Source organism: Hyperolius riggenbachi, chromosome 5 (assembly GCF_040937935.1).
Source record: "Hyperolius riggenbachi isolate aHypRig1 chromosome 5, aHypRig1.pri, whole genome shotgun sequence".
NCBI classification, from domain to species: domain Eukaryota; kingdom Metazoa; phylum Chordata; class Amphibia; order Anura; family Hyperoliidae; genus Hyperolius; species Hyperolius riggenbachi.
Genome location: NC_090650.1, coordinates 69,113,821 through 69,128,529, shown reverse-complemented (window position 1 = coordinate 69,128,529; position 14,709 = coordinate 69,113,821). Strand labels below are relative to the sequence as shown.

General features: G+C 46.7%; 1 protein-coding gene across 3 annotated transcripts in view; it reads right to left on the bottom strand.

Moving 5' to 3' along the window:
* The window catches only part of ESYT2 (extended synaptotagmin 2), a 202,168-nt gene that overhangs the window by 97,060 nt on the left and 90,399 nt on the right, over positions 1-14,709 (bottom strand). For all 3 annotated transcript variants that reach the window (XM_068235843.1, XM_068235844.1, XM_068235845.1), the window contains exon 2: positions 5,291-5,332. In XM_068235843.1, the coding sequence (XP_068091944.1) occupies positions 5,291-5,332 (42 nt within the window). The remainder of the gene's footprint in view (positions 1-5,290; positions 5,333-14,709) is intronic.

Sequence of the window (14,709 nt, the reverse complement as noted above, 5' to 3'; positions counted from 1 at the left end):
TCTGTATGTTTTTGAAATGTAGGAGAAAACTTGAGTGCCAAGAGGAAAACCTTGTAAACACTAGAAGAACGTACAAACTCCCGAGATGCTTTAGGCCTCTTTCACATCTATCAATGCGTGCAGGAGCCCTTTACCTGCATGCGTTATATGCCCTGCGGCGTGTCGTCGGTAATCTGGGGTGCGATGCAATCAGCGGCGGTAGCTATTAATTGAACCTGATGGAAAACACCGGCTCCAGGCGGATAGACTTTACACTCAGAAGATCCAGACAATGCACACAAAGGAATCCTCTAGAATTCCCTCCTCCCGATCCCATCCGGCCTGATGCCCCTCCCGCGCCTGAACCGAGGTGTGGTCCTCTCCGGTCTTTGAGGCGATTTACCACCTCTTCCCTTTATTTTCTTATTTTCAATTTGATGAGGAGGAACAATTTTAGATAGCAAACATTGAGTAAATATTAGTCCGAACATTTGTATGACGCTTTTCTCCTGTTGGACTTAATGCGCTCAAGAGCTGCAGCCACTAAGGGTGCGCTCAAGAGGCCACCCTGCAGTGTTAGGTTATCTTGCCTTATTTACTCCTCACTGAATTGGTACTGACCCTAGCCAGGATTCAAACCCTGGTCTCCAATGACAAAGGCAGAGCCCCTAACCATCACACTGTCCAGCCACTGTCCTACTTTATAAATATTGTAAAATAAATAAGCAATTTTATTTATTATTTTATTTTCCCTACAGTTCGGAACTGTAATGAAAAGGACACAATGATTAACTACCTGCGGACCGACACAGTTTAAATCTACGGCGGGCGGGTGGTACTGCGGTTCTGACCCGACGTAAACTCTACGTCCCATTGACCGCACGCCCCCGCCCGTCCCCGTCGCTCTGTCCCCGTCGCTCTCTCCCCGCCGCAATGTGATGCCCTGCCGCCTCTATGACAGCAGAGCACTGTGAGCTGGGCAGGAGCCGTTTTCATTGGCTCCTGGCCCTGTCATTCCTGTAAGCCGTTCCCATTGGCTTACATTGAGTGACAGGGTCAGGAGCCAATGAAAACGGCTCCTGACCGGCGCACAGTGCTCTGCCGTCATAGCGACGCAGAGCAGCCTGCGGCAGGAACAGATCAGCGTGACTGGCAGGAGCGACGGATTATTGCGTCGATTCATCGAGGAAGCAGCGGTTTACTGTACCAGCACCCTCTGGTCCTTAAGGTGGCAGAGGGTGCTGGTACTGAAGTGGTTAAAATTGCTTATTGTTTACAATATTCATGTATAGATTGTTTAGTCAGTGTTTGTCCATTGTCAAATCTTTCCTCTCACTAATTTACATTCTGAAATCTGTCACTGGTGGTGACAACTTTAGTTCTGCCAGGTGATCTGATCTGTGCGGAATGTTAGTTCAATGCACAGAGGGAGATATTGCTTGCTTGTCAGTTAGAAAAAGCTGTTATTTCCCACAATGCAACAAAGTTCACAGACCGCAAACTGTCAGGACTTTGGTCATGACATCACACTATGGGAGGGATTTCACCACTATGGGCATGATTCACAAAGCTTTTTCACCTGTTTTGCTCTGTGTTCACCTATCTATGGCCTCGATTCATAAAGCATTCCCGCATGCGGGAATGCAGAAAACGGCACACTTTACCGACCACACAGCAAGATCTGTATTCATAAAGGCTTTTCCGCATGAAAAGCCGACATTCGCGAGCAAAGTGATAAATCACCGCCTTGCGCGGTGATTATCACAGCAAAAGTAACAAGTGGTCAATTCATAAAGATTAGAGGTAGCGGTATGCGGACGGGTATTACCGCTACCTCTGATGTGGCGAGAAGCGTGCGGAATCCGTTGCAGTGAATGGGACAGACCTCCCAAGCAGCTGCAGAGAGAACACCGCACGGAGGGATTCCGCCTGCTTCTCCGGCTTCCGCATGTCTCCCGACAGCCTAACGCCTGCCTACAGCGGAATATCTCCGCACGCCTGTCACAACAGGCAACATTTTTATGAATTACCACCCTGAAGGCGGAAATACCGACAGCGGTGTTTCCCCGCTCGACTTTCCCCGCTCGCAGGCACTTTTATGAATCGAGGCCTATGTTACTTTTTTAACCACTTCGCATTCAGACCTTGTTTTCCCCTTATTGACCAGAGCAGTTCTTACGCTTTAGCGGTGTCCCTGTTTAATCACCAATAACTTCACCTGTACTCGTGCCACTTAAATGATCTATATATCGTTTTTTCAAGACAAACTAAGCTTTCATTGGGGGGTATTTGGTTCCTCTCTATGCATTTTAATGGGAAAAAAGGGGGAAAAAATAAAAAAAATGCATTATTTCTCAATTTTGATCAATTTCTGTTTAAAAATAAAAATTGCGATTGACAGAAAAACTGTGCCACCAGATAAAGTCGCCCCAGTATAGATATCCAGATGTGTCCCCAGTATCACCCCCCCCCCCCCCCCAGTATAGCCAGATGTGTCCCCAATATCAGCCCCCCCCCCCAGCATAGCCAGATGTGTCCCCTGTGTTTGCCACCCCCGGAATAGATTGACTGATGCACCCCCAGAAATAGTGCCCCTCTTTATAGCCAGATGTGTCCCCGGGATCAGGATTACCCCATTATAGCCAGATGTACCCCCAGGATTAGTGCTGCCCCCCATTATAGCCAAATGTGCCCCCAAGTATTACGTTATAGGCCCCCCCCCCCAGGTGCCCAGAAGTGCAAAATTTGTAACCCCCCCCCCTCCCCTTTGTTACTAAGATGTCCCCCAGTAACTTTGTATACCCCCTTTGCATATCCCCCCTCCCCCCCAAGAATCCATAGCCAGATGACCCCCCCCCCCCCCCGCCCCACCAGGCAGCCCCCTCCGTGCAGAAATAGTTAAAAAAAAAATGCACAACCAAGCAGCCTCACTCACCTTACCTCGGGGTCCTGCGACTATCCTGAAGCCTGATCCTCCAATCACCGCTCTGCAGCCAGGTCATCAAGCCGGGACCCGGGTTTCCGGCAATATGCGGATGACTGCAGAGTGGGGAACAGAGGATCGGGCTTCAGGGTAGTCGCAGGACCAAGGTAACGTGAGTGAGGCTGCTTGGTTGTGCATTTTTTTAACTATTTGTGCGCCGAGGGGGACAGATGAAGGATCGCTGCAGTTCACTACTGCAGCGATCGTTCATGGGAGGGGGGTGGACTAATTGCCCAAAAGGGAACATGTTCCCTTCCACCAATTAGTAATGCAGCTGACAGTGACGGAGGGTGCACCCGACCGTGCACAGCAGGGCTGCAACCAGGTCAGTATATCTACGTGGCTGTGGCTTGGAGGGTGCCACAGCTGACGTAGATATACTGTAGCAGTGGGGAAAGTGGTTAAGCTACCAAAGAGCAAAAATATAATATCATTAAAGGAGTCATCAGGCAAAAAAAAAAAAATGAGTCTCACTTACCTGGGGCTTCTACCAGCCCCATGCAGCCATCCTGTGCCCTCCTAGTCACTCACTGCTGCTCTGGTCTCCCTCCGTCAGCTCGTTTAGTTTTTGCCGACCTCAGGGTCGGGGGGCCGCATTGCGTACATTTTTAGGCATTCCCGCTGGTGCAGGAACATTATCGCATACATTTTTACGCGTTAAACCTCTAACACGTAAAAATGTATGCATTAATGTTCCTGCACCAGCGGGAATGCGTAAAAATGTACGCAATGCGGCCCCCCGACCCCAAAGTCGGCAAAAAACTAAACGAGCTGACGGAGGGAGACCAGAGCAGCAGTGAGTGACTACGAGAGCACAGGATGGCTGCATGGGGCTGGTAGAAGCCCCAGGTAAGTGAAACTCATTTTTTTTTTTGCCTGATGACTCCTTTAAGGTAAGAAAAGTAATACTGAAATGAAGTTAATCAGGAACAACTTACTTGGAGTGATTATTTTGCTTGTAAATCTGCTAAAAGGTTATTTTTATCAGATAGGTGATAAGTCATTTATGAGAGGTTTTGTGAATAGAGCCTAATATCAGCCATACAGTATACCCCTGATAATCTATTCAAGAACAGGTAAAGTTTCACATTGGAAAGGTGGTGTCAGCTACTGATTGGGATGGAGTTCCATCTTGGGTTAAAGCTACTCTAGGTTTTTTGTTTTTTTTTGTAATTAACAATTCTGCTGTCCTTGATGCTGTATAAATATTAATTCCACATTTTTTATGATTGGGCGTTCCCTTACATTTCTATGGTCTTGGGTGTGAATCCAGTAAAGTATACCAAATACGTACTGTATTTTTCAGACCATAAGATGCTCCTGACCATAAGACGCACCTAAGTTTAGAGGACAAAACCAGGGGAAAAAATACACACTAAACCTGGTGCATTCATGGTGAAGGGGCATCTTGTGGATTATGCCCCTTTGTACCTCATGGCCCCTTGTGTCTTCCTCTGCCCCACTTGTGTCCTCCTCTATACCCCTTTGTGTCCCCATGTCCTCCTCTATACCCCTTTGTGTCCTCCTGTGTCCTCCTCTATACCCCTTTGTGTCCCCGTGTCCTCCTCTATACCCCTTTGGGTTACCCTGTGTCCTCCTCTATACCCCTTTGTGTCCCCCTGTATCCTCCTCTATACCCCTTTGTGTCCCCTGTGTCCTCCTCTATACCCCTTTGTGTCCCCCTGTGTCCTCCTCTATACCCCTTTGTGTCCTCTGTTTTTCCCCTTGGTCCTTCTCTGCATGGGCACAGTGCAGGAAGTCCCTAACATTGCTGTGAATTGGAGGTTCATATTGGCAGGCGTTCACAAGTCAGGAACTCCCTGCATTTGGACTATAAGACTGACTTTTTCCCCACTTTTGGGGGAGAAAAGGTGAGTGCTGTAGTCCAAAAAATACAGTATATCATCCCCTGCATTCATGTGGAGTTTGTTTCTTTCCATCCTGGCTAAACCACATCAACTCAATCAGCCTAGAATATGCTAGTGAGGCATTACACTGTGAACACCTTCAGAGGCTCAGAGAGATGTAAATGGGTGTATGTACAACATAAAATGCTGTGTAACATGTTAGTGCAATATAAACAAGAGAAGCAAATACAATGTTACAACAAACTACAGAATAGGAACTGATCTCAAACAAGAGAAAACGCAACACTGGCTAGAGAAAAGTCAACAGCGTTCTTTAGAAGCTGTTTCTTTAGAATTTTTTTTTTTTTTAATGTGAGACTCTGCTGTACTAATCTTTATTTCTTATGTTAAAAGCCTGACATTCAGATAACTGGTATTTCATAAGTATGATATAAAGTTATAAACATGGAAACCGGCATACCTTGTTCAGCCATTCTGCCCTCTCTATGTCAGGGAAGTGGACCTGTAAAAGATAAAAATAGGAGTTATGAGTGTGTTAAAACAAGCAGTGTAACAAAAGAGAAAGTCTTGCTCTTCCCGTCGCCGTAAAATAAAATAATAATATTTCCACAGTCGGGTCTAATACACTCAAATCCCTTTTTAGATGTTATTGGTAGGGAAAACATAAAATGGTACCCCAGGCACAGCAGCAACTTCAGGCAGACTTGCCCATACACATCCATTTTTTTGCTGGGTCCCATGTATCTCTGTAGCCAGGGGCGGAACTACAGGGGAACCGCCCCTGCAGGAGGCCCAGAGCTGTAAGGGGACACCAACTACTACTTCACTCCCCCCAATAAAGGGATCCATCCTACAGATCAGGTGTTGTTGTGGCTACACTTGTTATGGGTGTGAAGATCATGGTGGCCACACTTGTTTCAGGACTCTTGCAAGATGGGTTACCAGGCTGTGAGGGCCACCATGTAGGCAAGGGAAAGGGTGTGAACATTGGGGGGCCCATCAAATTTCTGCTGGGGGCGGCACATGATTTCTAGTCACACCCCTGTCTGTAGCTACACCTCTTTCTCTGTGTCTGTTCCTGCTTTTTTGTTGGGAAGACCGCGTTATTTCTATTATTTGGAAACATTTAATGGATATCAAACAAGTGACAGTGCTCCAGGCTGCAAACTGAAATGTAAGCCAACAGAGGCATGCAGAGCCCCACGGGTGCTAAATACATGCCTTGAATACAAATCAGATGCAAATGATGTACTAATTCCTAATCTAAAAATTTGAATGCAGGTTGAAGCACATAAATGCAGCTAGCTAAAAAGAATACTTACGATAATTTTGTACACGAGAAATTGGCATCGCTTTCAGGCAGAGGCTGTACCCGAATTAGCTATTTGCAAAGATGTGCAGAGCTCCACAATATGGACAATATTACAAAACATGCATTAAAAACAGGTACAGCAAAGGAGGGCGTTAGGAATTAGTACATCATTTGCATCCGATTTGCATTCAAGGTATGTATTTAGCACCTGTGGGGCTCTGCATGCCTTTGTTGGCTAACATTTCAGTTTGCAGCATGGAGTGCTGTCACTTGTTTGATGTCTGTTTGAAGAAATGTGTGTACCGTTTATGATTAGCAGCACTAAGGAAATTATGTTTTTATTGTTAGACTAGCGGTAGGTCTTCCCCCTAGGGAAGTCTAGTATGGAATAATTTGTGCACATATTATTTATACTGAGGCTAACGCCCTCCTTTGCTGTGCCTGTTTTGAATGCATGTTTTGTAATATTGTCCATATTGTGAAGCTCTGCACATCTTTGCAAATAGCTAATTTGGGTACAGCCTCTGCCTGAAAGCGCTGCCAATTTCTCCTGCTGTACATTTAATGGATAACCACACTCTAAGTAATACAATTTTGTATGCTAATAATGACACACAAACACTTCAATGTATAGCTTTATCGATGTGATCAGGTTTAATGAGTGCTCATGACAAATTGTTCTAAAGATCTTAAGAACCAACCGTTTGTAATTTGTAGGTTGTTCTGTAATCCTCTTAAAATGAATTTACAAGAAGCACAGAGGTCTACTTTACAACAAGTCATAAACCTGTTACGTCTTCTCAGCAGCTTAAGCCTTTCATATTAAAAGTATCTTTAATCCATCAATAAAGGGGAGATCAGGTTAATAAAATGAGCTGAATAGACTGAATGTAAAAACATGAGAGAGGGAGAGAGAGAGAGAGAGGCTCCATATGGCACACAATGGCTCCATATCTGGGGAGGCTACATCACCACAAAGACAGACAGGTCTTGAGTTTGTACCGTCTGAGTGCCCACAGCCTGGAGATAGAGACAGGGCGGCACAGACAGACATGGAAGCCCCGGGAGGAGAGACTGTGCAGACAATGCGACCAGGAGGTCTTGGAGGATGAGGCCCACTTCCTGCTACACTGCAGCAAATACGCACCTGTGAGGACCGCCCACTTCCAGAGACTCTCCGCCCACATCCAGGATTTTACCTCCACAGATGAGGAGCGGAAACTCTACATCCTACTGGGGGAGGAGGAAACAACCGTGCAAATAGCTGCCCGATATGTCACAGCCTGCCACCAACTGAGAGGAACATGATACCACATGGACTGTATTCCCCCCCAATACCCCCCTATGGACTGTATATCCCAGTCCCCCATGCTGCCCCTTACATCATCCACACACCTATGGACTATATACCCCAACTCCCTATATCCTTCCCTATTCCCACAACCCCCCCCCCCCCATGTTAATGTTTTGTCTTGTTTTGCTTTGGCAATGCTAAATGTATTTGGTCCTGCCAATAAAGCTTTTTTGGATTTGGATTTGGAGAGAGAGACAGATTGAGTAGGGGGAATGAGAGCGAGGGAGAGAGGGGAGATAGAAAGAGTAGGGGGAATGGGAGGGAGAGACAGATTGAGTAGGGGGAATGAGAGCGAGGGAGAGAGGGGTGATAGGAACAGTAGGGGGAATGAGAGGGAGAGACAGATTGAGTAGGGGGAATGAGAGCGAGGGAGAGAGGGGAGACAGGAACAGTAGGGGAATGAGAGGGAGAGACAGATTGCGTAGGGGGAATGAGAGGGAGAGACAGATTGCGTAGGGGGAATGAGAGGGAGAGACAGATTGAGTAGGGGAATGAGAGGAGAGACAGTTGGAGTAGGGGGAATGAGAGGGAGAGACAGATTGAGTAGGGGGAATGAGAGGGAGAGAGGGGAGACAGATTGAGTAGGGGGAATGAGAGGGAGAGACAGATTGAGTAGAGGAATGAGAGGGAGAGACAGATTGAGTAGGGGGAATGAGAGGGAGAGACAGATTGAGTAGGGGGAATGAGAGGGAGAGACAGATTGAGTAGGGGGAATGAGAGGGAGAGACAGATTGAGTAGGGGGAATGAGAGGGAGAGAGGGGAGACAGATTCAGTAGGGGGAATGAGAGGGAGAGACAGATTGAGTAGGGGAATGAGAGGGAGAGACAGATTGAGTAGGGGGAATGAGAGGGAGAGAGGGGAGACAGATTGAGTAGGGGGAATGAGAGGGAGAGACAGATTGAGTAGGGGGAATGAGAGGGAGAGAGGGGAGACAGATTGAGTAGAGGAATGAGAGGGAGAGACAGATTGAGTAGGGGGAATGAGAGGGAGAGACAGATTGAGTAGGGGGAATGAGAGGGAGAGACAGACTGAGTAGGGGGAATGAGAGGGAGAGAGGGGAGACAGATTGAGTAGGGGGAATGAGAGGGAGAGACAGATTGAGTAGGGGGAATGAGAGGAGAGACAGATTGCGTAGGGGGAATGAGAGGGAGAGAAGGGAGACAGATTGAGTAGGGGGAATGAGAGGGAGAGACAGATTGAGTAGGGGGAATGAGAGGGAGAGAGGGGAGACAGATTGAGTAGAGGAATGAGAGGGAGAGACAGATTGAGTAGGGGGAATGAGAGGGAGAGACAGATTGAGTAGGGGGAATGAGAGGGAGAGACAGACTGAGTAGGGGGAATGAGAGGGAGAGAGGGGAGACAGATTGAGTAGGGGGAATGAGAGGGAGAGACAGATTGAGTAGGGGGAATGAGAGGAGAGACAGATTGCGTAGGGGGAATGAGTGGGAGAGAGGGGAGACAGATTGAGTAGGGGGAATGAGAGGGAGAGACAGATTGAGTAGGGGGAATGAGAGGGAGAGACAGATTGCGTAGGGGGAATGAGAGGGAGAGAGGGGAGACAGATTGAGTAGGGGGAATGAGAGGGAGAGACAGATTGAGTAGGGGGAATGAGAGGGAGAGACAGATTGCGTAGGGGGAATGAGAGGGAGAGAGGGGAGACAGATTGAGTAGGGGGAATGAGAGGGAGAGACAGATTGAGTAGGGGGAATGAGAGGGAGAGACAGATTGAGTAGGGGGAATGAGAGGGAGAGACAGATTGAGTAGGGGGAATGAGAGGGAGAGAGGGGAGACAGATTGAGTAGGGGGAATGAGAGGGAGAGAGGGGAGACAGATTGAGTAGGGGGAATGAGAGGGAGAGACAGACTGAGTAGGGGGAATGAGAGAGAGAGACAGATTGAGTAGGGGGAATGAGAGGGAGAGAGGGGAGACAGATTGAGTAGGGGGAATGAGAGGGAGAGACAGATTGAGTAGGGGGAATGAGAGGGAGAGACAGATTGAGCAGGGGGAATGAGAGGGAGAGACAGATTGAGTAGGGGGAATGAGAGGGAGAGACAGATTGAGTAGGGGGAATGAGAGGGAGAGAGGGGAGACAGATTGAGTAGGGGGAATGAGAGGGAGAGACAGATTGAGTAGGGGGAATGGGAGGGAGAGAGGGGAGACAGATTGAGTAGGGGGAATGAGAGGGAGAGACAGATTGAGTAGGGGAATGAGAGGGAGAGACAGATGGAGTAGGGGGAATGAGAGGGAGAGACAGATTGAGTAGGGGAATGAGAGGGAGAGACAGATTGAGTAGGGGGAATGAGAGCGAGGGAGAGACAGATTGAGTAGGGGGAATGAGAGTGAGGGAGAGAGGAGAGACAGACTGAGTAGGGGGAATGAGAGGGGAGAGACTGTAAACTAGCAATGAATCACCCGATTTTTACGCGCAACCTGGAAATGGCATTTCTGTTCACGCAGCCACACTTTGCAAATGCTTAGTTCTACTGATTCCTTAATACACTCTTGATTCTGAGCAACTGCCGGTTGAAACAATCCGCCGGGTAAAGCGGCTAAAGCTGGCCACTAACGATCCAATTTCTAGCGAAAAATTGTTCGAGCGATCAGAAATTCTGATCGGAATGGTTGTAAATCTCCATTGGTGGACACAATCAATTATGAACGAGTGAAAAAAATGTCGCCCGAATGAATTTTCGTCGAACGAAAATTTGGATTTTCTTGGTGGTCGTGATAGATAGGAAGCAATGATTGGTTAGTTGATGGTGTAGTGAACGATTTTTCGTCCGATCAGAATTTCTGATCGCTCGAACGATTTTTCGCTAGAAATTGGACCGTTTGTGGCCAGCTTAAAGTGACCAACAACTATTATTTATAGTCTATTTTAGCTGCTCACGTTCACGTTTTAAAGGACCACTTGTGAAAATCTTAAAATTTATATGTAAACATATCCAGATAAGAAGTACACTTTTTACAGAGTAAAATGAGCCATAAATTACTTTTCTCCTATGTTGCCGTCACAGTAGGTAGTGGAAATGTGGCAGAACCGACAGGTTTTGGACTCGGCCATCTCCTCATGGGGGGTTCTCAGGGTTTTCTTTATTTTCAAAAACACTTTGTGAATGGTAGTTGCTCCGTTCAACTGCCAAAAAAATGTGCAGGGAGGCTGGCCAGCATCTTTGTATAAATCTTTTTCAGGGAGTGTTTTTATAAAGAATAAAAGCCATGCTGAGAATCCCCTATGGAGAGATGGGCTGGCCCAAAACGTGTTGGTTCTGTCATATTTCTACAACCTACTGTAAGTGACAGCAACATAGGAGAAAAGCAATTTATGGCTCATTTTACTCTGGAAGACTTCTTATTTGGCCTCTCAGTGCGGGTTTAAAGCGCTTACAGTATCATCTCACTAACTGCACTCATTGCTGGCAGAATCCCTTGTACCGGCCGAGCGCAGCTCTCCAGCTGCTGGCTCTTTATCTAGGATGCTGCCGCAAGCCTAGCTTCTGACGTCAGACCTGCTACTGAAGTTACTCTCTCCTTTGTTCATCCCTTCGGCAGGCTGCCGCAAGCCTGTTCCCCGGCACAAGTGGGACACAAAGGTGATTGCTGGCAGCCCGTATTGGTACTCCAGCACCACCCAATAGGCTAGATCTTTCCAAAAATAGGGCCTTAGCCCAACCTTTATAAACATATCACAGTGTGCGCTCTTCTTCTCTTTTGTCTTTTCACACTTGTTTGTATTAGGATTACATATATTGAAAAGTTTAAGATTTTTGCGACAGTGGTCCTTTAACAATAATCGGTCAGTCAGTCATTCGTTTTGAATGACTTCCATCTGACATGTGTACAGAGGTTTAGTCATAGCAGCAGTCACGTATTGTGTTGAATTGCAATACCTGAATGCACTAGACAGCTCTGCTGTGCACATTGCCATGGTTACCAGAAGCATCAGACAGCAACCCCTAATCCAACCCTTGGGATTCTATCATGCACATGCAGGGGTTCCTACCTCTGCTCATCACATGTTCTCTGCGGCCTAGTTATAAACAGCCATAATAAAAAACCGAAAACACAGATATCCTTATTGTTTCATGTTAAATGCTTGTGGGGGCTAGAACCCACATTTTGGCGTTAGGGTATTTTTTATAGAATGTTTACATTTTGGAAATCTGTCAGGTAGATTACAAAAAACAGGACTAGGCAGAGCTTTCCCTTTAAAGATTTCACCTTTTGGGTGATGCATGTGAAGGATTTATGGCAATCTCCTACACTGCAAAAGCCAACTCAACAGTACTAATCATAAACATGTCTATATAAATGAGGACTTCAAAGGATTTCCACTTTGGGCATTTCCCCACCAGGAAACCAGCCAGAATCAATATTCAGTCGTTTCAACAGCTTCAGTGGATGCATTATGTCCTTGCATCAAAGCAGAGTGGCTCTGGTAAGGACAAATGACCAGCTATCTAACAATCTACTGTATTTTTTTGGACTATAATGCTGGGCATACACGGTTAGATAGTTCTTATCAATCGAGCCGCTGATGGCTCGATTGATAAGATCCAACCTGTCCGATCACCGCGGCGGATCGATACCGCGCCCGATCCACGCGGGCGGACAATAGAAAAAACGAAGCACTGATAAGAAGTGCCCGCAGGGACGACCGGGAATCGATCCGCGCTCACGAGCGGTGATGCGCCGGCATCAAGCAGCTGGCTCGATACCAGCGCATAAACGCACCGTGTATTTACAGCATTACACTCACTTTTTGTGTGGGTGTGTGGGTGTGTGTGTGTGGGGGGGGGGGGGGAGGGGCAGTCAATGCGTTTTATAGTGCAAATGCAGTGAGAATTCCTGACTTGTGAATGCCTACCAATACGAACCTTCAACCCGCTGCAATGTCCCTACATTGTGCCCATGCAAAGGAGGACACAGGGGATACAAAGGGGCATAGAGGACACAAGGGTGACACAAAGGGGAATACAGGAGGACACAAGGGGACAGAGAAGGACACAGGGAGACTCAAGAGGTTCAAAGGGGCATGAGAAACAAATCCACGAGATGCCCCTTCACCATGGATTTTTTTTCCCACCAGGTTTAGTATATATTTCTTGCCCTGGTTTTTGTCCTCTAAACCTAGGTGCGTCTTGTGGTCAGGAGTGTCTTATAGTCTGTAAAAATACATGATCTATGAGGCACAAATGGCTGCTGGATGAACTCTTCCATGTTTCATATGACTGTATCAAAGCTTTGCCATTTAGAGCTGCCAGATGTGAAAACAAAATCTCCAGCCTCGTGGGGGACTGCAAAAGGCGCAGACCAGGATCACCTTTCTAGGCAGATTCACAGGACCTGGTGAATGTCTAGGGGAGAGGCTTCGATAAACGCTGACCCTGTGCCTTACCTCACCAATAACGGGGCGAGTCAAATAATTTGGGGTTGCGGCCCAATCATTGATTTAGGCACCTCCATAGACTGCAATGTAAATGTGTGCCTATGGTGCGCATCGTGATTAACCTGGCTGCCAGAGATTGGCTTATACCTAGCTGAACTCTCGCTATTGGCGCATTTGGTGTAAAGAATTGGTGCCGTGGTTTATCGCTGTATTTCATTGCTAAGGAAGACGTTGCCAGTGCCAGGGGACACTTCAACACTCAGCAGATTTCCACTAAGAATAACCACAAGCAGGTGTTTAAGGCAAAAAGAATCAGAGGTGTGCATGAACACCAGTGTTCTCCCCAGGCTGTTTTAGCAGAGTGCTCCACCCGACTAATTTTGGTAAGCACCCGGTTGTCATCTGCTTGGCGCCTCATCCTCCTCCTACACTGTAAGCAGAGTTGCCCCCCCGAGCATTCCCCCCGTCGCGCCCCACCCAGCGTCTTTTTCATGCGACCAGGCTGGAATACATTTCTGGGGAGAACATTGAACACAATCATGAAAAATCTTAAAATTTAAAATACATATAAACACATATCGCCAAAATTTCATGCCACAAAACCGCAATCCTAATTTGCATTTTGCGATCCGAGTGTGAACCAGCCCTGACAGACAGTGCATTCACTGCCTTCAGCTGCCCGTATGTAAGAGCCCTTAGCATTGTTCATTGTTATTACATACTAAATTATGTAATAGATCCAGTGGAACATTTTTCTTGCGCACTGTGACTTGACCTGCTGCACTCACTCCTTTGTTCCTACTGATTCTGAACACGTCCCATGATCGCATAGAAACAAGGAGTATGGAATGTACAGATAGCTTCAGAACGGCACTTCTCTGGCTGCTGGGGGGATTCTCTCCATGTTAAATCCAACTCCAGGAAAAGTTATAGTTCAGTGTCAATAAAGAGGAAATGGCCTGCTGCTCTGATTCACTTATAGGAAGAGGAGCTTCATGGTCAGAAATACGCAAAACATGAAGCAGTACCTTGCCTCAACCCATAGCAGGAAAAGGAACCGCATTCCCATCTCTGATATTATTATTTAGTATTTATATAGTGCAGACCTCTCCCACAGTGCTTTACAGAGTACATAGTCATGCCACTGACTGTCCTCAGAGGAGCTCACAGTCTAATCCTGCCATAGTCACAGGCTAATGTCCTACCATATTATTATGTATTTACATAGCACGGACATCTTCTGCAGCACTTTACAAAGTACATAGTCATGCCACTGACTGTCCTCAGAGGAGCTCACAGTCTAATCCTACCATAGTCACAGGCTAATGTCCTACCATATTATTATGTATTTACCTAGCACGGACATCTTCTGCAGCACTTTACAAAGTACATAGTCATGTCCCTGGCTGTCCTCGAGGAGCTCACAATCTAATCCTTACTATAGTCATTAAAAATACAGTACATGCGGGTTCTATATACAGGTATTTGCAACTGTTAAATAGAGATGCAAATGGTCAATGAGATGCAAGTAGTTCTGTCTTGCATGCAAATTCCATGGAAACTCTGCAGCTTGGAACCAGGCCAATCAAATACACTTCCTGCTGAATAGGACTGGCCCATTTCCAAGCTGCATACATTGTGCATGACATTTGCATACAAGACAGAAATTGTTTCTCATTGGCTAACTTTAATGTTAAATAGGAATGCTCCAGTAAAGCTATAACAACTGTTCATGACTATTTTGGGTGACAGTCTAGTAGTGTATGTACAGGTATCCCCCAACTCTAGTAGCCAGCCCTTCAGCAATCCACAATTTCTACATG